A 22,818-nucleotide genomic window follows, 5' to 3' on the forward strand; every position below is an offset into this window, starting at 1 on the left:
CTCCCAAGTAGCTGGGACTACAGGCGCCCGCCACAACGCCCAGCTTTTTGTTGTTGTTGTAGTTGTCATTGTTGTTTAGCTGGCCCAGGCTGGGTTAGAATCCACCAGCCCTGGGGCATGTGGCCCATTGGCGGGCACCCTAGCCACTGAGCTACAGGTGCCGAGCCCCAAATACATTTTTTTGTTCTAATAATACAGATCTAAATCTTTCTTCAGGTCTTTTGGTCAGTAATAGAGCAAAATCTAGAAAATTGAGGTTGGAGAAAAATTGAAGGTGAAAAGATGGGGAAGACTGGACTTCCAGCAAGAGTCTAATTTTATATGTTAAATAATAAACCTAACACATATCAGATGTTCAGTTATTAAGTCACAAGCATGTAGTACAAGTCTAATCATGTCAGAGAAGATACCTGCTTAATTTTCCAAAAATGCTAATTGTTTCTTGCTATTAGTATTTTTTTCCTGTAATAGGTTTTTTCCTATAATGCTTTAAGGAACACACATAGACATGTGGTATATATATGCACATACACATGTTTTTAAATTACAAAACAATTTTTTTAGAGACAGATTAGCTGGGACTATAGGTGCACACTAGTATGTTGACTAATTTTTCTTTTTCTGGGGGCGGGGTTAGAATCTTGTGACATTCTAGCTTACAGCAATCTCAGACTCCTGAGTTTAAGTGGTTCTCCTTCCCCAGTCTCCCAAGTAGCTAGGTCTACAGGCACCTGCCACAATGCCAGGCTAATTTTTCTATTTGTAGTAGAGATAGGGTCTGGCTCTTGCTTAGGTTGGTCTCGAACTTCTGAGCTCAAACAATCCACCTGCCTTGGCCTCCCACAATTTGAAGACTACAGGTGTGAGCCACCTCTCTCGGTGTAGTTTCTCTTTATTTGTTGTAGAGATGGGGTTTTGCTATTTTGTCCAGGCTGGTGTCTTGAGTTCCAGGCCAAAAGTGATCCTCTCTTCTTGGCCTCCCAAAGTGCTAGGATTATAGGCATGGGTCACTGTACCTGGCCTATTTTTAAAACGTTTAAATTGGCATATAACAGAGAAAAATGCACTAAATATATATGTGTAAAGATTTCACAAAATAAATATATTTGTTTAATTTAGTCCCTTTTGTGTTGTTTCCCATTTACTGCCTATTGCCAAAAATCACCAGTATCTTTACTTCTAATACTGCAGATAGGCATGTAAATATAATAAATAATACTCTATGTGTATGCTATGTTCATTTGACTTCTTTGGTCAGCATCATGTGTATGTCATCTGTCCATATTATATGGAACAATAACTATTCTCATTGCTGTGGTAGAATAAGTATATTTGAGTAGCTTAGGAGAAGTTTTCCTTCCTAAAGTAGTTTGTGTCACAGTGCTAATGGAGGGATTGGGTTGGCTTTCATAATTATGAGGAACTGTGATATCTGGAAGGTCCTGGGAAGGAGGAACATGATAATGCTCTAAAAAGCCAGTGGGCCAACTTGATGGTAAAGCAGTTACATACCTCCGTGTTGCCTCTGTATTTACTTTTGCCAGTAAGTTGGTGATTCTTTTTTTTTTTTTTTTTTTTTGAGACAGAGCCTCAAGCTGACCCCCTGGGTAGAGTGCTGTGGCATCTCAGCTCACAGCAACCTCCAACTCCTGGGCTCAAGCGAGTCTCCTGCCTCCACCTCCCAAGTAGCTGGGACCACAGGTGCCCGCCACGACACCTGGCTATTTTTTGGTTGCAGCCGTCATTGTTGCTTGGTGGGTCTGGGCTGGATTCAAACCCACCACCTTAGGTGTATGTGGCTGGCGCCTTAGCCTCTTGAGCCACAGGCGCTGAGCCAGTTGGTGATTCTTTACTGTTTTTTTGTTTGTTTGTTTGTTTGTTTGTTTAATTATTATTATTATTTTTAGAGATAGAGTCTTACTTTGTTGCCCTTGGTAGAGTTCTATGGTGTCAGAGCTTCTAGCAACTTCCAACTCCTGGGCTTAGGCAAGTCTCTTGCCTCAGCCTCCCGAGTAGCTGGGACCATAGGCATCTACCACAGCGCCCGGCTATTTTTTGTTGCAGTTTGCCTGGGGCTGGGTTTGAACCTGCCACCCTCGGTATATGGGGCCAGCACCCTACTCACTGAGCCACAGGTGCCACCCTTTTTGTTTGTTTCAGGTTTAATAGTAATATCTAGCATTTATTGAGCTCTTACTGGGTACAAGTACTATGCAGATTGCTTTATTGAAATGACTTTATTTTCACCAAAACTGATGTATTAATGTTCTGGAGAGTAAGGCCTTGGTTGGTGCAGAAGAATGCATCCTTTAAACTTATGTCAGGGCCTGTGGCCTCTGTTATCTAACTGTTTACTCTTTTCATGTGTAGGTATGTCATTGATGGTGCCACTGCTCTTTGGTGTGCAGCTGGAGCAGGACATTTTGAAGTTGTCAAACTTCTAGTCAGCCATGGAGCCAACGTGAACCATACTACAGTGACTAACTCAACCCCCCTGCGGGCAGCATGCTTTGATGGCAGACTGGATATTGTGAAATATTTGGTTGAAAATAATGCCAACATCAGCATTGCCAACAAGTATGACAACACCTGCCTAATGATTGCAGCATACAAGGGACACACCGATGTGGTCAGGTACCTTTTAGAACAACGTGCTGATCCCAATGCTAAAGCACATTGTGGAGCCACAGCATTGCACTTTGCAGCTGAAGCCGGGCACATAGATATTGTGAAAGAGCTGATAAAATGGCGTGCTGCTATAGTAGTGAACGGCCATGGGATGACACCATTGAAAGTAGCTGCCGAAAGCTGTAAAGCTGATGTTGTTGAGCTGTTACTATCTCATGCTGACTGTGACCGAAGGAGTCGGATTGAAGCTTTGGAACTCTTGGGTGCCTCCTTTGCAAATGACCGTGAGAACTATGACATTATGAAGACATACCACTATCTATATTTAGCTATGTTGGAGAGGTTTCAAGACGGTGATAACATTCTTGAAAAGGAGGTTCTCCCACCAATCCATGCTTACGGGAATAGAACTGAATGTAGAACTCCTCAGGAACTGGAATCCATTCGGCAAGACAGAGATGCTCTTCATATGGAAGGCCTTATAGTGCGGGAACGGATTTTAGGTGCTGACAATATAGATGTTTCTCATCCCATTATTTACAGGGGGGCTGTTTATGCAGATAACATGGAATTTGAACATTGTATCAAACTGTGGCTTCATGCCCTGCACCTTAGGCAGAAAGGTAATAGGAACACCCACAAGGATCTTCTTCGATTTGCTCAAGTTTTCTCACAAATGATACACTTGAATGAAACTGTGAAGGCCCCAGACATAGAATGTGTTTTGAGATGCAGCGTCTTGGAAATAGAACAGAGTATGAACAGAGTGAAAAATATTCCTGACGCTGATGTCCACAATGCTATGGACAATTACGAATGTAATCTCTATACCTTTCTGTACTTAGTGTGCATCTCCACCAAAACACAGTGTAGTGAAGAAGATCAGTGCAGAATTAACAAGCAGATCTACAACCTGATTCACCTTGATCCCAGAACTCGTGAAGGTTTCACTTTGCTGCATTTAGCTGTCAACTCGAATACCCCAGTTGATGATTTCCACACCAATGACGTCTGCAGCTTTCCAAATGCACTTGTCACCAAGCTCCTGCTGGACTGTGGTGCTGAGGTGAATGCTGTGGACAATGAGGGAAACAGTGCCCTTCATATTATCGTTCAGTACAATAGGCCCATCAGTGATTTTTTGACCTTGCACTCTATCATCATTAGCCTAGTTGAAGCTGGCGCTCACACTGACATGACAAATAAACAGAACAAGACTCCACTGGACAAAAGTACAACTGGGGTATCTGAAATACTACTTAAAACTCAAATGAAGATGAGTCTCAAGTGCCTGGCTGCCCGAGCAGTTCGGGCTAATGACATTAACTACCAAGACCAGATCCCCAGAACTCTTGAAGAGTTTGTTGGATTTCATTAAGTGACTGGATATGTAAAATCGTTTAATGTGGTGCTAAAAAGTAAAGGACTTTAATCACAGACAATAGAATTATGTGTTCATAAATTCTACTCCCCCTCCCTTCCTCCCAGCCCATGCTTCCTCAGTTCTGTATTTGGTCTTCTTGCTTCGTATGGTAATTGATTTCAAACACACTTTAAACAAAGCCACATTGTTTAGGTGTAGCTGTTACCTAAGGTGTTTGGATATTGGTCACCTAACTATTTGTCTTCTTTTTTTAATTTTTATTTTTTTATTTTTTAAGGAATGAGTATAAGATATTCTGTTTATGCAACAGGGACTTTTATGTTTTCAAATTGATGATGTTTTAAACAGCTGCTTACAAAAGTATTTCAGCCTATGTCAGTGTGTTGTCCATGCAGCAGTTTTGTGGATTGCATGAAGAAGAAGAACTAAAAAGGAACATTCAATGTAATGGGATATCCAGATGTTCTGCACATGCCAAACTGCTGTCGATAGTTTTCACTCCTCCGTTATTTATGTGGAGTGACACAGCATCTTTTAATGGGAGAGGATTTAAAATATAGCTACAGATTAATTTGAAAAATGTGCTGATTTAATAATAGTTACAAATTTCTAAAGTTAAATTCATAGTAATTGTTGCATTATTCTGGGGAGTATATACAAAGTAGTAAAGATCTTAAACCAATTTTTCCAAATATGTTGATGAACTCTGCCTTTAGGATTGAATTCTTCCAAGTCTGTTTTAATGTAATTTATCTAAATTGCAGCAGTCTGCATTGGATTCAGCTCACAGACATATAAAAATTATATGAGTGCTGTTTTCTTATGCAACAGATTGTCACAATATAGTCATCCGTTCTGTTTTGTCTCCTTTTCCCTTTCCTCCTGTATCCTATTTTAAAATTTGGAAAATACTTTCTAGAGGGCGTTATTTGTACCTGCCTAAGAAGGTATTTATGGACAGATGAAAAGGAACCAGGATATTTTTGACTTTTTTTCACTTTTTTAAATTAGTCTGTGACAAGAAGTAGAAAAATCACTAGTATAGTATAAGAAATTAAGTATTTTTGATGCTAATAATTCTCAATGCCACTTGAAAGGTATTTCTGTCTGAGAGCTGTAAAGTTTTCATCCACATAATGTCACTTATTCTGACAGGCTGTACAGAGGTCTTTATCGCTTTTTGTTTTGTTTTAATGGCAATATTTTAACTGTCAAAAGAGTATTCTGTGATTATTGTTTAAGCTTCACAGAAATTCAAGTAAAGGATACACATGTATTTCTATTGATGTTAAAAACGATAATGAAAGTAAAATTAGCTGTATCTGTAATTTTCTCTCTAGTGCCAAATGAATGCCTTAGCTACTCATAGTGCATGGTACTGTAAGTGAAGACTTGCAGTTTTTTTTCTTTAATGGAAAGCATTATAATGACGTAGCAACATCAGATATAAACTTATAAAAACTTAAGATTTTAATTAACATTTATGTATGAATGATGCTTTGTTAACTATTAAGAGAAAGGTTGCAGTTTGATTAGTATAAAACAATGACCAAGCCAAAATCAGCACCTAGGGCCTTAAATAAAATCGAGATAACCCCACAAAATGAAATAATTGAAGGATGGGAGGGCAGAAGGGGGTACCTTAAAAACTTCCCCCTCCAAGGATGCAAGATGCTTTTACAGTTGCTATAGTTATACTTTGTGTGTCTTCTTGCTTCAGTTTAGGAACGTTTTGATGGTAAATTCTGTCATAATAATAGATATCTATTTTCCTAACCTGAGACTTTACAAGGAAGGTTTTAGGATGGTATTTGAATGAGCCCTAATTTGAAAATTACTGACCTTGATCCTCCTGGTATCAATCAAGGAAACATTATACCTTGCTCTTGGCAATATGAAGTAACCTGAAAGAGAAAATGTGCTTCCTCAAGGTGAGTGAATGACACCTTTTCCATGGCTCAGATCAGACCCTTTATTTTTCATATTACAAGGCCTGCTTGTTGGACAGTCTAAGGAATAGCAAGACACTTGGTATTCAGTTGGTTCCATTATTAATGTGTATGATTTTTAAACACCAAAACTTAAAATATCAGATAATGTTGCATGTTTTAAAAATACATTTCATCCCTTTTGGCTACCCAGGACCAGTGCTATTTAAGACATTGTTTATTGACAAAATGAGGATAATGATTATATGTACATAAAGACATCAAAATTTAATGACACTCTTTTTGAGAAGGGAAGACAATGCTGGAGAAAGTAAAACCATGCTGAATGAAATGCTGACAAAGTTGGAGAAAGAAATTTGAAGACAGTGGAATAAACTATGAACTGTGCTAATGGTAATTAGACTTTTTTGTTGTTGTTTAGTATAGTAGTATATTGTGCAGTATCTTACTGAGGATCTAATTATTGTAAAATCAATCCAATTGTGTATTGTGAAACACCTGTATAAAACTATTCTTGAAACAAGTGCTCTACATGCCTTTTTTTTAAAAATGTTTTTGGTAGAATTACTTTAAAATGTTTAGCCAAACCCTTCCCAAACTTAACTTTTTTTTAAAAGGAAAACAAATAGGTAAGAAAATGATAGTTGTGTATCTTAGCCCTCTGAGAACTCAAGCTGTCTCTGTTTTGCAGCCACTGTGGTCATTGGTATTTATTATTGATATGCTTATGCTTTGACTTGTAACTCTTCCTCGATATTACAGATTCAATCAGAACTTCTCTGTCCTGCTCAGTAATTGTCATATATGATCTAGATGAAGTAGAGTCTCAGAGGGATGCTTTCATTTGCAACTCATGTGAAACTTAAGTGGGTTTTAGGCTCTTAACAGGGTTGGTGATACTGAACTCTTTGAGTTTAGGTAACTGTTTAACTCAAAGGATAGGCAGCCTATCCATCCCCTCAACTGATAAAAGAAGGGGGAATATTTTCCCCCAGAACTGACACAATAATGTAGCTTTTTTCAGTCCAACCTGAATTGCTCTAGTAGGCCACAGCCCAACTATTTTGAAGTTGTTTGCTGTGGGAACTTTAAATGAACAAATAAAACCCTAAAAGCAGACCATCTGTGAGCTTTTCTCTCACTTATTTCTGAGAAGGGTTTTAATTCCTTATACTAATAGTTGATTAATAATTGGTAACTGTGAGAACTTAGGTATGATAGCATTGTTTGAAGTAAAATATGATTTGGGGGCAGCAACTCCCTAAATACCAACTCTGTATTTGGCAAGTGGTTTGAAAACTAAAATGTCAAGGGAGCAACACCCTGTTAAGGAGTTTTTACCACAGTTGAGGCAGCTACTTTATGAATAAGATCACTTTAGATTATTTAAACAGAGGCTTTTTTTTTTTTTTTTTTGGAATGGGGTGGGATGAGGGGTGAGTTGCTAGAGACCTTGGATTACAGTTGGCTGGTTTAGAAGCAGTCAGTCAGTGGTTGAACTAGTGAGTAGATGTATGGAAGTATAAAGGACTTGTGTTTATGGTGGACTTTCTGTAACAAATGTTCCTCTTCAGGCTAATCAGATGTGTCAATACACAGATGACTATTCTGTTTTTCTCACTAACTATAACATTAAAAGGGGTTAGAGAAACAAAACTCTGCATTTTGCTCTATGAAAAGTTTTTAGTCCAGAATTGTGTTCATTCCTATTACGAAAATCCATAGCTTTGTTCTAGATAGCGTCTCTTGAAAGTAGAAAGCTCCTATTATGTGTGTCCGTTGAAGGGCTTTCTTAACGTTTCTGGCACACTTGCTCAAACCTTCAGTGAGCTGGGTTGTACAGCAAGCATTTCCTGCCCCTGATATGGGATCTGAACTAAGTGCCATGTTGACAGTGATTTTTTTTTTTTTTGAGATAGAGTCTGACTTTTTTATCCCCATAGAGTGCTGTGGCATCACAGCTCACAGCAACCTCAAACTCTTGGGCTCAAGTGATTCTCTTTCCTCAGCCTCCCCAGTAGCTGGGACTACAGGTGCCCGCCACAACACCTGGCAATTTTTAGAGACGGGGTCTTGCTCTAGCTCAGATGTTCTGCCTGCCTTGGCCTCCCAAATTGTTGGGATTACAGGCGTGAGCCACTGTATCCGGCACCAACAGTGATTATATACTAATTTTTAAAACTGTAAAGTAAATGTCTCTAGTCCTAGGTTTTGGTGTGTACCTTTGTGTTAATGTGTCAGGAAGGGACAGTGACAAGATGGTTATGGGGAGTGTATCTTAATGTGTGTGCAGGGACGAGTATTGCTAAATTATTAACAGCTTTTTATTTAGGGGTGAGTCATGTGATGAATGGCCTACTCAGAAAAATGAAGGGGCGAAGATTCAAGCTTGCCAAGTGATGACATGAACACAATTTTATATCTTTCTATCAGGTGTTGTAAACTTTGTGCATGGCTTTTTTGTTGTTGTTGCTTAGTAATTGGTAAAGGAGAAAAGATGAGGAAAAATACTCAGCTTTCCTAACTGGTCTTTTCAGAGGTATATAGTTGGGGAGTAAAATCTGAGTGGCCTAATCTATTGAAAAGATCCTGTCCTTTATAATATTTATCCCATCCTGCAGTCCTCTGTGTAGAGGAACTACATTGTTGTATTCTAGTAATCCACTGTGATTTATAACGAACCAGTGATGTCATTCTATTGTGCACTTTTGTCAAACCATTTATGTGACTTTAATAAACATAGTAAACTTACTGACTGCAAGAGGTCTGTTAGTGATTTATATATTGCATGGCATTTTCTATTTGAGTTTGACATGTAGAATCATTTTTAATTTCTTGGCATTTGATAGTCCTAATAGCTCAGCTAATTTTAAACTAACAATCTTGCTGTGTAAAAGGAAAAATGGTGTCGTGTTCAGTAAATGTTTGAAAAAACTACTTTGAGGTTTGTGTCTTTATTGTTCACTGTGCCTTAGCTGAGGTGATCTTTTGTTGAGTTCATGAGAAAAAAAAATTGTCAAAGTTATACATGTTCCTGGGAAAAATTCAGATGGTAAAGAAGAATTCAAAAAGTTAAAAAAAGTTCCAGGCAGTACCTGTGGCTCAGTGAGTGAGGCTCCAGCCCCATATACCAAGGGTGGCGGGTTCAAACCCAGCCCTGGCCAAACTGCAACAAAAAAATAGCCGGGCGTTGTGGCAGGCACCTGTAGTCCCAGCTACTCGGGAGGCTGAGACAAGACAATTGCCTAAGCCTAAGAGCTGGAGGTTGCTGTGAGCTGTGATGCTACAGCACTCTACCGAGGGCAACAAAATAAGACTCTGTCTCTAAAAAATTAAAATTAAATTAAAAAAAATTATAAAAGTTCCCTTCCCATCCCTCCCTAACTTCCTATGTAGACTCTATAGAAACAATCACTATTAATAGTTTTAAGTAGCTTCCCAGAATTTTTCTGTGTGTGTATATATATTATTTCTCTTTGTCATTTTTTTTTTTTTTTTTTTGAGACAGGAGCCTCAAGCTGTCCCCCTGGGTAGAGTGCTGTGGCATCTCAGCTCACAGCAACCTCCAACTCCTGGGCTCAAGCGAGTCTCCTGCCTCCGCCTCCCAAGTAGCTGGGACCACAGGCGCCCACCACAACGCCTGGCTACGTTTTGGTTGCAGCCGTCATTGTTGTTCGGCGGGCCCGGGCTGGATTCGCCACCTTGGGTGTACGTGGCTGGCGCCTTAGCCACTTGAGCCGCAGGTGCCAAGCCCTCTGTGTCATTTTTTAAAGTGTAAATGAACTTTCACCTTTCCTACACTATTCCACATCTTTTTAATTTAATGTATCTTAGGCATTTTTTTCCATCTCCATATGTATGGATTTTTAAAGAACAGCTTCATAGCATTTAATTCTGTGGATGGACTTAAAAATTTATTTAACCAGGTCTTATTTATGTACTTTTAGGGTTTCAGTTTTTGATATTCCAAATAATGCTGCAGTGAACATTTATTTATTTATTTATTTTTCTAATAGCATCAGTTATGTTAGGATGCAGTGAACATTCTTATCACAAGACAAGTTTATTTCTAATACTGATTTAGTGACTTCAGAATCCTGATAGAGTATCTGATTGCCTTCCATCTTCTTACACCTTTGTTGACATCAGTTACTACCTAATCATTTAGTTTTTGCCAAGGTTATTAATGAAAAATAGTATTTCATGGTTTAGATTTATTGCCTGTATTATGAATGAAGTTAAACTCTCACATATTACTTGCCATTTATATATTTTTTGCTATTGAGTTGTGCTCTTTTTCTTAATAGTAGTTAGAAATTCCTTGGACTTTTTTTTTTTTTTTGAGACAGAGCCTCAAGCTGTCCCCTTGGGTAAAGTACCGTGGCATAGCTCACAGCAACCTCCAACTCCTGGGCTCAAGCGAGTCTCTTGCCTCCGCCTCCCAAGTAGCTGGGACCACAGGCGCCTGCCACAATGCCGAGCTATTTTTTTGGTTGCAGCTGTTGTGGTTTGGCAGGCCCAGGCTAGATTCGAACCCACCACCTTAGATGTATGTGGCTGGCGCCTTAGCCACTTGAGCCACAGGTGCCTAGCCAATCCCTTGGACCTTTAAGGAAATTTTCTCTGTTATATAACAGTTATTTGTTTTTTGACTTAAAATATGGCAGTTTTCCTATCAGAAGTTTACATTTTTATGTAATCATTTTTTTCTTTTTTAATGCTTTGAGCAGAGTATATAGTCAGATTTGTCTTTTTTTTTTTTTAGTGGCTTGAGTTTTATATCTTCCTTTTTTTTTTTTTTAATATCTTCCTTTTAAGGCTATCTTCCATTCCAAGATCATTCATCTTTTTTACCCATGTTTACTTGAAAAAGAGAAAGTTTTATGGCTTCTCTCCCCTTCTTTTCTCTTAGTTTTAAATTTTTGACATACCTGGAATTTATTTTTATGTAAAGATTCAGGGAGCCAGGAACCTCTGAATTATTTCCCACTGATTTGAATTACAAACTAAATTCTCTTAATGTAATTGGATCTTTTTCTGGATTCTCTGTTTTGTTGATTTTGAAGTGTGGTGGAACTCTGGGGAATGTGGTCTGGGTTCAGATCCTGGCTCTGAACTTACCAGCTTTGTGACCTTGAGCAGGTTACTTTTCTATCTAAGCCTCAGTTTCTGTTAATTGGGACAGTAATACATATTAGGTAACTTGGAGTATTGATAAGCAAATGAGATAATTAAATGCTTAACATAGTGCCCGAAATACAGTGAAAAGCCTGGTAAATAAGAAATATCAGTTGGGCATGTAGTTCTTCATGTGTCTTTTAGCAGGGGTTGGTAGAAGGAAATGATTTTTTTCATTATTGTGTATTTATTTGATAAACTTTGGTATCATTTTATCATATCAAAAGATTATTTTATTTAGCATTACATTAACATATTAGTATAGGGAGACTTGACATCTCCACAAATCTGGGTCTTTTTTTTTGGCTGGGGCTGGGTTGGAACCCATGGGGCCGGCACCCTACTCTTTTGTGCCACAAGTGCCGCCCAATTCTAGGTCTTTATATCCAGAAGACGTAGATATCTTTAGTCAAGTCTTTTATGTCTCTGTCTAGAGATTTTTTTTAAGGTTTCTTTTTTTTTTTAATGAAAGTCTTACACATATCTTCCTTTGTTATTTATTTATTATTAGTTTTTTATATTAAAATACTTTACATGTTAATGTTTTTACAAAGTCACTTCAGTGGATTGGCCTTTTTAAAAATAATAATGTTTTAGTTGCTGCTTTTTGGATGTCCCTGCTGCACTAATCATTATTTTTAAGTAATGGTAATTTTGTCTTCTCTTTTCCAGCATTTGTAACTTGTATTTCTTTTGCTTAATTGCATTGGTTAAGATTGCCAGGAGCGGGGGAAAAAGACTGCCAGGAAAAAAAAGAGATTGCCAGAATATTAAATGGTGGTGTTGGGACCTATCCTTGGTGTGTGCGTGTTTTCACATTTAGATTTCAAGTAGCCATCTCAGTCCTTTTATAGAGATCTGAGAAAACCAGTGAGTGCAACCCTCTCATTTTATAGGTGAGAAGACAGGTGTAGAAAGAAGTCTCTTGTTCATCCAAGGGTGCCAGAGCTGGAAGGAGGCCCTCTTGACCCTCTTCAGGAGTGTTAATTCTCTGTAAGACTCCCAGTACTAGAGAATCTAACCTTAGGGTCTCTGCCAGGTTATCTCCTGTCTGGCTGCAATGCCCAGCGGGACTACAGAATTCTTTTAGACAGGTTTTTTCTTTTTTTTTTTTTTTAGTTTTTGGCCAGGGGGAACCCGCCACCTCCAGTATATGGGGCCAGCGCCCTACTCCCTTGAGCCACAGGCGCCGCCCCAGGTTTTTTCAAGCTTTCCCCCCCTTTGTTTCAATTCATGTTTGCTATATTAAAGTAACGGATGATCAGACTAAAGAATATCCTAGCAGCAGTATATTTCTTCAGATATTTGATATAGAAAATTTCAGTATGAGAGCAAATTTTAGGTGGTTCACAAAATCTTAGCTTGTTGGCAAGTTTAGACAAAATTATATTTTCTTTTCTTTCTTTTTTTTTTTGAGATGGAGTCTCACTTTCTTGCCTCCTGTAGAGTGCTGTCACATCATAGCTCATAGCCACCTTAAACTCTTAGGTTCAAGTGATTCTCTTACTTCAGCCTCCCAAATAGCTGGGACTATAGGTACTCACAACAACACCTGGCTATTTTTTAGAGACGGGGGTCTCGCCCTTGCTCAGGTTGGTCTCAAACTTGTGAGCTCAAGTGATCCACCAACTTCGGCCTCCCAGAGTGCTGGGATTACAGGTGTGAGCCACCCTACCCAGCAAAATTATATTGTCTAATTTGCCTTTGATTTTTAAATTTGGTGTGCTCAGTTCATGAGAGAGGAGGACTGGAGTTTTTCCTCTGCCATTGGGAACAAAGTCTAGGAGATGGCCTTTATTGAATACCTACTGTACGTCGGGTACTGTACTGAGGATGTGCATATAAAAATAAAGCTGATCCTTGCCCTTGATAGCTTGTTTAGCTAGGTGCGCTGATTTGACATTCGCTTTTCTGTTTTTCCTCTAATTTTTCCTTATAAAAACTTCGGATATTTTTTGATTTTGTCTTGGGTCGCTTTCTGAAAACATTTTAGAAAACATCATTGACTTGCTGTACATACTTTTTAATACATGCCCGGGAGGTAAGAACAAGGAACATACAAGACTGATTAGTAGGGATGACTCTATCAAGGCGTGATACCCCCATCTTTTAAAAAAAATAATTTTCTGCCCATACTCTGCTTTCCAACCTGGTGAATTTGCTAGGTCCACTTTAGACAAGTTTTGGAGCCCAGGTGCAGGGCTTCCAGTCCTCTCCACCCTAAGCCTGTGCAGCCCTGTTCCTGTTTCCGTTTCCGTTTGGGGACATGCTGTCCTACTTTAGTGTGATGTTAAAGCTAATATGATAGATGGTGACACAGAGACACACTGCTGATTTTAATGTTGCCAGTTAAGCTTGACTGCCCTTTGAACCTAATTGATGTTTATTAACATAAAGGTAATTTGGGGGATCTTTTTTTGTAAGGGTAAGAAGCTGAAGATAAAAGCAAAGGCCAGTGTAGTGGTGAATGAAAACAGGGGCCCACTCGTTGCTAACGGCGATTTAAGTGCCTGAGACACGTTTGGCTGGTGGAGAGACCGGACTACCTCTTTCTGGGTGTGAGGCATGATTGCAGTGAATCATTATGTCAGGAAAGGAACATGATTGAGCCAGCCGTTTCTATTACAGACTGCTTGGCCTTCTGGGCTTGAAGCCAGAGGGACTGACTCAAGGGTAGTATCTGATTCTGGGAGAACACTGATGTCTTGTAGAGACCTCTAGGGAAGGAAAGGTCAACTCCATCTCTGAGAAGCTCTTCTGCATATTTCCCTGGGCAGTTAGTCCATACTTTCTCTTTGTGTTTGTTTTTGCCCTTTGCTGCTTCCACCTGGATACCTGCCTTGTTAGGAAACACTACCTTCCTTAACAAAAATAAAGCCCAGAAATTCCACTGTATGCACCATGGTACCCCTTGGGGATTTGTGTTGATTATTGCTGCCCTCCAGATAGGCTCCAGCGCGGAAGGGCAGCTGAGATAGGCCAGACTGTTTAAGAAGCTGATGTTGGAGATTAGGGAATAGCAGAATATTGTGGCTTTTCACTGCCGGGTCTGTAAAGTTTAATGTGTTCAGAATTACCTCATGGAGATGGGATCTGTGAGGTCTGAGATAGAACGTAGCCTTTGGTGGTTCTGACGGAGGCAGCTCTGGAAGCTCACTGCTTGCATCCCGTGCCATCTAAAGCCAGAAAGGAGCAGCACTCCTGTCAATCTCCTTTCTCCGTCTTTGCCGACTGGACCTGAGGGATGCTCCACTTCCCTAGAACACTGCAGAAAGGCCTCTCTTGAATCCACCCAAGCTGCCCCACAGCTGCTGTATCTTCTCTGAGGACTTGTCCCCATCTCATCGGTAGGGACTCACGTGGGCAGGGGTCCGCTGGCACACTGTGTCAGAATTCCCTCTGAAGCTACCCAGGATGCCTGGCACATCTTGCCTCATAGCTCCTGTCTGTCTCTTTTGCTACCCTAGGACTTAGAAATTCTGACAGTCCATGGACCAAATTGTAAAACTATCTTCTATTGGTAATTTGGTTTACAAGAGTCAGATCTTGCCCCAGATGTGTATTTCTCCAGAACACCTAAGTTTATTTAGATTGGTGTCTCTGGTGGGCCAATAATGCTTTTAAAGGACAGTGCATTTGAAAGTTGGTTATATTTCCTATTACCACAGAGCCTAAGCTCCATGATATTTTTATCCGATAGAACATCAATGTTCTGTGAATGATAATGTACATCTGTGAACTGCAATATGGTTTTAATGTTGATTTGAGGTTGCATTTTTGGGCCACTTGCCTCTAAATGCCAAAATTGTCTTCAGAGACTGCTGTTGAACTTTACTTCCAGGCAAAAGCAGATGTGTCCAATTCCACCAAGAGCCAGCCCCCCTTGGGGCTCTGAGGACCCTAGAAAGCTGGGCAAAATCTCTCCCCACCCAGACTTGATGTAATAAGGACTTCCAGACTCTGGGCTAGAGCCCAGTTAACTTGCATGGCACTGATGATGACAGTGCAGTTCGTAGTATTCATGGGATGTCATGAATCTACGGTCTGGGCACCTTAACCTCTTGTTTCTTCATTTTCTAGCCTATGTGTTCACTTTCCTGTTCCGCTCAACTCAAATAAGAATCACCTGGGGAAGTTTGAAAGCAACAAACTGGGCCTCTTTTCCAACCAATGAAATCTGAATCCCTAGGGGGTGGGGCCCTTGCATCAGTATCTTTTACACCTCCCAAGGGATTCTAATGTCTAATGTGCAGCCGGGATTGCGAAACACTGCTTTAGCCTGAGACTTTGCTCCCTATAAGATGCATCTTCTTTGTTTGCTCTCCCAGGCACTCCTAGTCCTAGAGATTTATACTCCAGAGTAAATAGATTCAGAAGGGGAGAATTGGTTAGGAGGAGAAAAAGGATTGATAAAACACTAGGCCTAAAGCAGCGGTCTCAATCTGTGGGTGGCAACCCACAGAACTGTATTAAAGGGCTGTGGCATTAGGAAGGTTGAGAACCACTGGCCTAAAGCACTTGAAGATACCAGTCTGTCAATTTCAGTACCTTTTGACCATTTAGTTGGTCTTAGTGGTGGCCTGGGGAAGAGTGTGGAGGGATGTGGAGTCCTGGGGATAAAGGCTACCTGCCTCTGACCCCAGAATCAGGGGTTGCAATTCAGTGGCCTCCGGGCTGCGTCTGACCTGCAGATACATTGTTTTGCCTGCAGTGTGATTATACATGGCAGTTTCTAAAAGAATTAATTCCCGCCCCTGGAATCAGGTATTCCATAGGTGCGTTCTCTCAGATCTGATGGGATTTGAGCAGAAGACTTGGTGCAAAATCAAATGATGTGCTTCTGAGTGTGGGCTCATTAATTCTCACTTGGCCAGGTTGCCCATTCATAAGGTAATGACTGAAATGGAATATGATTTAAGGTTTTCTGGTTGTGTTAGAAGAAAAATGGGTTTTTTGTTCTTTTGAGACAAGGTCTCACTTCCTTGCCCATGCTGGTCTCAAATTCCTGGGCTCAAGTTACCCTCCCCTGTAGCGGGGAGTACAGCTATATACCTCTGTATCTAGCTGAAAACTAGTTTTGATATCAGACTTTAGTTTCACCATTTTTGCCCTTGGGATGCTGGCTTAGAATGACAGTCTGGCTTGGGAGACGGCAGTCCTGGTTTAGTCTGGTATTGCTGTGGGACCTAGGGTTCTCTCTCTGGTTTTGAGTGTCTTCATCTGTATGGAAGTTTCTACTTACTGGGATTCCAAGAAGTGAATGGTACAGGAATAGAAATAGAGACACCTTATTTTAAGAGCAGCTTGTGTGTTGAGAACAAACTGGAAGTCAGAGTGTAACAGTGAAACTCCATCCTGGAGAAATCTGGGAGGCCTGAGAGGGCAGGGCTGGAACTAAGGGCAGAAGCTACAGTGAAACATTTGGGTTCTAGCCATCCACACTGGCCAAAAGTGGAATGGGTGGTCTTGGGAGGGAGACAGTGTTCTACCAATGGAGATATCACACGGAGGCCAGGTGGCCACTCGGAGGGCATGTTGTAGGGAGCAAGAAGTCCCCTCCTAATAGATACTAGGAAGGAAGAACAGAGCCCCTCATCTACCTCCTCCCCATCAAAGAAGAGCATAGCTCACTGAGACACCTTGTGCCCACAGAATGGGATGTCAGTGCCTTAGTTGTTTTTAAACACTGTATTTTAAAAACATTTTTAAAAAATATTTACGACAGTGAAGGTCGTACTATGCACGGGGTACATGTGCCTTTGATGTATACCCTTTCATTTCTACCTGGAAATAAGGTTAAAAGCATAAATTATTCTGCTGGGCACCAGGCATGCCCCTTGTCTTTGGGGTGCCACCATTGGCCATACCACTTGTCCCATGGGCTGGTGGATGAGATACTTGTCACTGAGGTTGCACAGGCTCCAGGGTCCTTGCACGGGCTTTATTCAGTGCATTCCAGAGAGGACCTCTCAACAGCACCGGCTGGGCCCTACTCCTGTGCACTGACAGGCAGGAGGAAGGGATGGGAGGCCGTGTGTGTGCAGGGAGGGTGACACAGGGAGGCGAGGCTCCCTATCCCTGTTCCTGCTCCTCTGCTGCAGCCAGGCCAGCATATCAACTGCAGTGGGAAGACAAGTGGAAGCGGGGAGACGGAGGGACTGTGTCATCCACAGGCTTCGCATGAGGTACTCAGGAACAAAAGTAGCCCCGGAGAGGTGGTAGCCAGGAGCACAGGAGGCTGTGAGCCTGCTGGGGAGTATGTGGGTGGAGAGCCTGGCTGCCTCTATCTCAGGGTGGTGCCAGTATCCTGAGTCCCCCTTGCCGGGCTGTCACTCCATGAGTCTCCACATCCAAGTCTTTCTTCATGCCTGGCCCCCAGCTTTACCATCAAGCCCTAGAGCTCAAGGTTCATTCATGTGGAGCCCCTGGGCCTATTGAAGGGGAAGGAGGGGAATGGGACTTGGAAGCCAATGGCAGGGTGGGTGGGGGGAGGACATGGCAGCATTCAGATCTGCTGTCCCCTGGGTCCTTTTGGAGCTGGAGGCCTGCAGTGTGTGCAGAGTGGGTTTGTATACACAGTCCTCCTCCCTGGATTTCTTTGGAGGATGGGGATGATTAGGAATTCCTAGCACCTTAGTGGTTGGGCAAACAAATGCCCTCCACAGAGCCCAGGAGAGGTCTTGGAATGGGCCTGGGGAGGGAGATCCCTTTAAGTCCCTAAGGATCCTTGTTGGTGGTGTCTCAGCCTCCCAGTAGGGCGGTTCCTCTTAAAGCCGACTTGAGTTCCATTCTAGAAGGAGCAGGTGCCACTGCTCAGGAGATGAGGTCAAGTGCAAAGCCGGCTGGCGTTCTCTCTGCTCCAGTTCTGTGGGGCCTGGGCCTGGGCCTGGGCCTGCTCACCACCAGGACTGGTATCCTGGCCCTCATCAACTCGAAGCCTTCTTTGGAGCCTCACTCCAGCACTGTGGGGGTGGGGTCCAGGCCAGGCTCCCGTCTGCGCCTGGCACTTTTAAAGAAGCCGAGCTGTGGGGAGGCAAAGGGAGAAGTCTCAGAGGTGGACAGAAAGGACAAGGCCTGCCCCTTCCTACTGACCCACCATGACTCCTATCAGGCTTCCTCCTTCAGAGGTTTCCCTGAATACCCCAGCTCACTCCGAGCACCCCTTGACCCCAGAACTCCTGTGTGGACTGGAACAGAGTGATGGATCCCTGGGGAAAAGGATGTTGGTTCCCACCATCTTGCTGTGTGATCCTGTATCAGCCAATATCCCTCTCTGAGCCTCCGTTACTTCATTCCTAACAGTTGGTTGAAATCAGCAGTTCTTAACCAGAGATTCAGAGACAGAGAAGGGGTTTGGGAGGTTTATTAATGGCCTGATATTGTTAGAGAAATTTTGTGTAGTTGTATGTTTTTTGTTCTTCTGATAAGAGAAGTTTGGTTTTCATCAGTTCTCAAAGGGACCACAAAAGGATCAGAGCCATAGTGTGAGTGCCCTCTGTTGGCCCTAACCAATCTGCCCACTGTGGTCAGGGGCTCAGAAGTCCTCAAACTTTTTAAATGGGGCCAGTTCATTGTCCCTCAGACCGTTGGAGGGCCAGACTGCGGGCCCTGGGACGAGTTGGCTGCTAAGCAGGACAGGCAGCGGTGGCAAAAACACCCCGCAGGCCAGATAAATGTCCTAGGCGGGCTGCATGTGGCCGGCAGGCTGTAGTTTGAGGATGCCTGGGCTAGATGCTGTGGCAGCTCTCAAGCTCTGGGAGGAGGTTGGGTGGGTGATAGCCTCCATGGAGAGGAGAATGTAGCCCAGGCCACAGATCCCATAGGCTGGAGCCCCAGGCCTAGGCCAGCGAGCCAGGCTGCTGCTCCATCCCTATGCTGTAGGTGCTCACCTTCCACAGTGCCAGGACCAGCAGGGCCAGCAGCAGGAGGCCTCCCAGTGTGCTGCCCACAATGATCCAGATGGGGATCTGTGAGTCTTCCTGCTTGGAGACCTCAAACATGATCTGCAAGGGGGTGGGCATATGGCCAGAACAAAGGCATTACTATTGTGGGGCTGGGGTGCAGCCTGGGCAGAGCAACAGGGCAGGGGATAGTGGTGGCAGGACAGAGTGGCACCCCTTTCCTCAGGGGCAGGCCAAAGGGATGGGTGGCACATACCAGCTGAGGCCTCAAGGCAACCAGCTGTGCAGGCACAGTGGACGCTTGAGCTACGCAGGAGATCCTGCCTCTTTGAGACACTCTGCTTTTGGCCTCGGGCATAGCACTCTCCCTGGATTCTTCTACCAAGTTGCCTACTCTTTCTTCTTTGCTGCTTCTGCATCGTCTCCCAATGCCTAAATGTTGGTGTGTCCCATGGTTCAGGCCTTGGACCTTTTCCTTTTCTACAGTCACTCCCTGGGTGAACTCAGGGCCAACTTACCCAGCAGACATGAGTCACAGCAAACATGGACCCAGGGGCCATAACACTCTTAAGAGCCCATGAAAATGCTTACGTTTCTTTTAAAATTAGAAGAAAAAACCAGAATACAATCTCACTTGAATTATACATTCATTTGTCTTTATACCAACATGGTTGTAAAACATAGTTTTTAGTATTTTTCTATGGAGCAAGGGTGCCCAGGCCCATGAAGGCACAAAGCAGCCCTGCATGGACGCAGCCCTGCGGCTTCCACCAGCTACACACCGACCCCTCTCACCTTCCTCTCTTCCGCCTGGATCCTCTGCCTACACTCAACTCTTGACTGCCCGCCTCACCTCAAACCTGCTCCTTCCACCACTTTCTCATTAAAGCCAGTGGCAGCATCTTCCCTCCTCACTGTTGCTCAGGCCAGAGGTCACAAGTTCTTTGCTGTCCCTTCTTGTCACACCCATATGGAACCCATCAGGAGGCTGTCCACTCTCCCTTCAAAACACCTGGGGTGTGGCCATCATTCCTCCCTGTCAGCCCCCTGACACCCCCTGTCAGCATCCTGGGCATGAGTACTCTCGTCTCCTCTGGAGGCCACCACAGCTGTCCAGCCGCCTGCCTGCTCTGCCTCGCCTCTGCAGCCTGCTGGAGGGACCCTCTAAGCAGGGAGGCAGACCTGGTCTCTGCTCAGTTCAGCACCTGCATGTCCCCATCTCACACAGGTAAGTCTTGCCCCAGCCTGTGGGGCCCTGTGCTGGCCCACCTCTGGCCCTGGTGCTGCTGTCCCTCTGCCTGCAGATGGCCACGAGACACTCCAGCATCCCTCATGGTCTCTGCCTAATGACACTTTATTGATGAGGCTTCCCCCGCTCCCCAGATAAACTAGTGCCCCTGAGTCCATCCTTCTGTATGTGCCCCTTCTGGTGAGTCCTCATCCCCGCTGGATAATGTACGTATTTGTGATCACTGCCTTTCTTCCCACCAAGCATGCCAGCTTCAGGAGGGCAGGGGCTTTATCTGTTCTACTCTTGCTCTATCCTCATTCCCTGGAGCAGTGCCTGGAACACAGAGGGAGCTCAGCAAACGTGCTGGGTGGATGCGCCCCCTCAGCAGCTCAGAGAGCCCACTCTGGCCACTGCCTTGCAGTCAGCTCCAAGCCAGCGCTGCTCCCCCCTGCTCTGTCTCACATGGCCTGGAGCCTCCAGATGAGAATGGTGGGGGCTGCAGGATGCACCTCTCAGTACTGCGAGGAGTGAGTGAGCTAATAGGGAGAGTCTGTCACAGTGCTCGGCAGGTCCCTTATGTGTGCACTTTCTACCTCTGAAGCCTGGGTCCCTGCTCTGCCTCCTCAGCCCTGGCACAGAGCCCTGCATGCAGGGGCCTAATTTGGGGGCTGCTGGGTTTCTAAAAGTGCAGTGAGGCATCCAGAGGAGATAAGAGGGCCTGGAGTTGGGGTGGGGTGAAAGAAGAATTCACCAGAAGATACACACCAGTGTGGGGAGAAAGGTAGTATGTGTGTGTGCTAGGGGTGCCTGTACCACGCCTCCCCTCCCTCGGCTGCCTAGAAAATTCCAACATACCTTTCCATTCAAAGAGTCTGTCTCTAGAAAGCTTTCCCTGAAGACCTCACCCCCAGGGTCAGTGCTCCCTCCAGGTGCTCACACCCACTTGCTGTTTACCTGTCTGCTTAATTTATCCCTCTGTCTCTGCGGGGCCACCAAATGAATGAACAAACAAAAATGCCCCTTAGGTGAGTCCCCTGAGCTGCTTCTGGGCTTGTACACCTGCTAGCCCCCTGCCTAGTACCCCCCGCCCCAGCCTGTTTGATTGATTTTCACTTGGTTGTTTGATTAAGGGCTCTGGGCATCTCTCTGAGGGCGGCTGTGTGTTCTCGGCCTCTGTTGCAATGCACCCTGAGCCCAGGCCAGCATCTTCAGGACGTCATCTCCAGGACGTGGCCAGTGGAGGGCAGCAGCGTCCCACACCCAGCTGCCCCATCTATTTTTCACAGGATCAGGTTTCTAAGACCCAACTTCCTGTTGCCCCAGGAGGGCATTTCACAGAAGCTCACCCTATTCCTGGACTCCGATTTAACCCAGTATAATCTGTAACAGTCTGGTTTTACCCAGTGAACAGTCTCAATGCACAGACATCCTTTGGTTTTCACAAATTCAATTTGCACCAGACTTGCAAGCTGAGGTATGGATGGATGGCGAGGAGAGGGGTGGATGTTCATTCCAGACTCCCAGCCTGCCCAAGACGAGGGCGGCAATCAGTGAGCACTCCCAAGCAGATAGGCCTGGGCTGCAATTTCAGTTTCCCCTAGTGTCAAATACCTGGGTTTCCTTTCCTCCCCATCCCATGGCACAGCAGTGGTTCAGGGAGCAGAGCCTGGGAATGCTTACTTACATGGCCTTCCCCAATTCTGCCCCTGAAGACCACTTATCTTGCTTTTTTTTTCTCCTCAGATGCTGCCTGACTCTCACCTGCTGGAACACGCGGGCAGGGGGGTGCAGGGAAAACTCCCTGGGCGGGGTCGCCCTTTCCAACCTGGCCAGGGCCCATGCCCAGATCTACAGGGGTCCCAGGGGCTCACCTGGCGGCTGGGATCCTCCTCCCGGAAGATGAAGGGACTGTGGAACTGCCTCTGCAAGGCTGCGTTGACCATAATTTTCATGGACTTGAACTTCAGCTGTGTAATCAGAGCCCTTGTCAGAAGCTGGCCCTGAAAGCTTCTTTCCTGCCCCCTCCCCAAGTAGCCCCAGGTGGAAGATTCCTGGCAGCCAGCCCCTTCCTTCCAGCCCAGCTTGAGAGCTCTACTTACTGCTTTTAGGGACCTCAACCACAGGTTCCCCAGCAGATGGAAATTTATTTCCTGGTTGGGGGCCAGCCTCACATTGCAGTTGATGGAAATTACATCAGAGTTGCTGTGATTCTGAAAGAGAAGATGGGTCTTGGGGCTGAGCAGCTGGGCTGTGGGGAGCAGAGGCAGGCAGCCAGCCTGGCTATGGCCGGTGCAGGGACTCAGGCCACCAGGGAGATAGTTCAGCTGTTCTGCCTGACCAGCTTGGGGTGGGGGGACTCATGAGCTGGAGCTGTCAGTGAAGCCTGGAAGACAAATTAAGGATGATATATCTGATGCTCCATTCGAAGTTGTGCATAATGACCAGGCTGGGTGTATTCCAGGAACAGAACTTAGGTTTGACGTTAGGGAATCTATATCATTTCCACATAAATATTAAGAGAAAAAATGATATGTTCACTGTAAAAGT

At 44.1% G+C, this 22,818-nt stretch overlaps 2 protein-coding genes across 2 annotated transcripts in view; one reads left to right on the forward strand and one right to left on the reverse strand.

Annotated features, from left to right (window-relative positions):
* Nucleotides 1–6,487, forward strand: part of FEM1B (fem-1 homolog B) — a 17,175-nt gene extending 10,688 nt beyond the window's left edge. The window contains exon 2 of the mRNA XM_003784460.3: nucleotides 2,371–6,487. Within this exon, the coding sequence (XP_003784508.1) occupies nucleotides 2,371–4,006 (1,636 nt within the window). The 3' untranslated portion in view covers nucleotides 4,007–6,487. The remainder of the gene's footprint in view (nucleotides 1–2,370) is intronic.
* Nucleotides 6,488–17,763: 11,276 nt separating this feature from the next.
* Nucleotides 17,764–22,818, reverse strand: part of ITGA11 (integrin subunit alpha 11) — a 115,606-nt gene continuing 110,551 nt past the window's right edge. The window contains exons 27-30 of the mRNA XM_003784461.2: nucleotides 22,371–22,481; nucleotides 22,143–22,238; nucleotides 19,029–19,142; nucleotides 17,764–18,162 (exon numbers count right to left, since the gene is read on the reverse strand). Of these exons, the coding sequence (XP_003784509.1) occupies nucleotides 18,091–18,162; nucleotides 19,029–19,142; nucleotides 22,143–22,238; nucleotides 22,371–22,481 (393 nt within the window). The 3' untranslated portion in view covers nucleotides 17,764–18,090. The remainder of the gene's footprint in view (nucleotides 18,163–19,028; nucleotides 19,143–22,142; nucleotides 22,239–22,370; nucleotides 22,482–22,818) is intronic.

This window comes from Otolemur garnettii, unplaced genomic scaffold, assembly GCF_000181295.1.
Source record: "Otolemur garnettii isolate 467f Iridium unplaced genomic scaffold, OtoGar3 scaffold00011, whole genome shotgun sequence".
NCBI classification, from domain to species: Eukaryota; Metazoa; Chordata; class Mammalia; order Primates; family Galagidae; genus Otolemur; species Otolemur garnettii.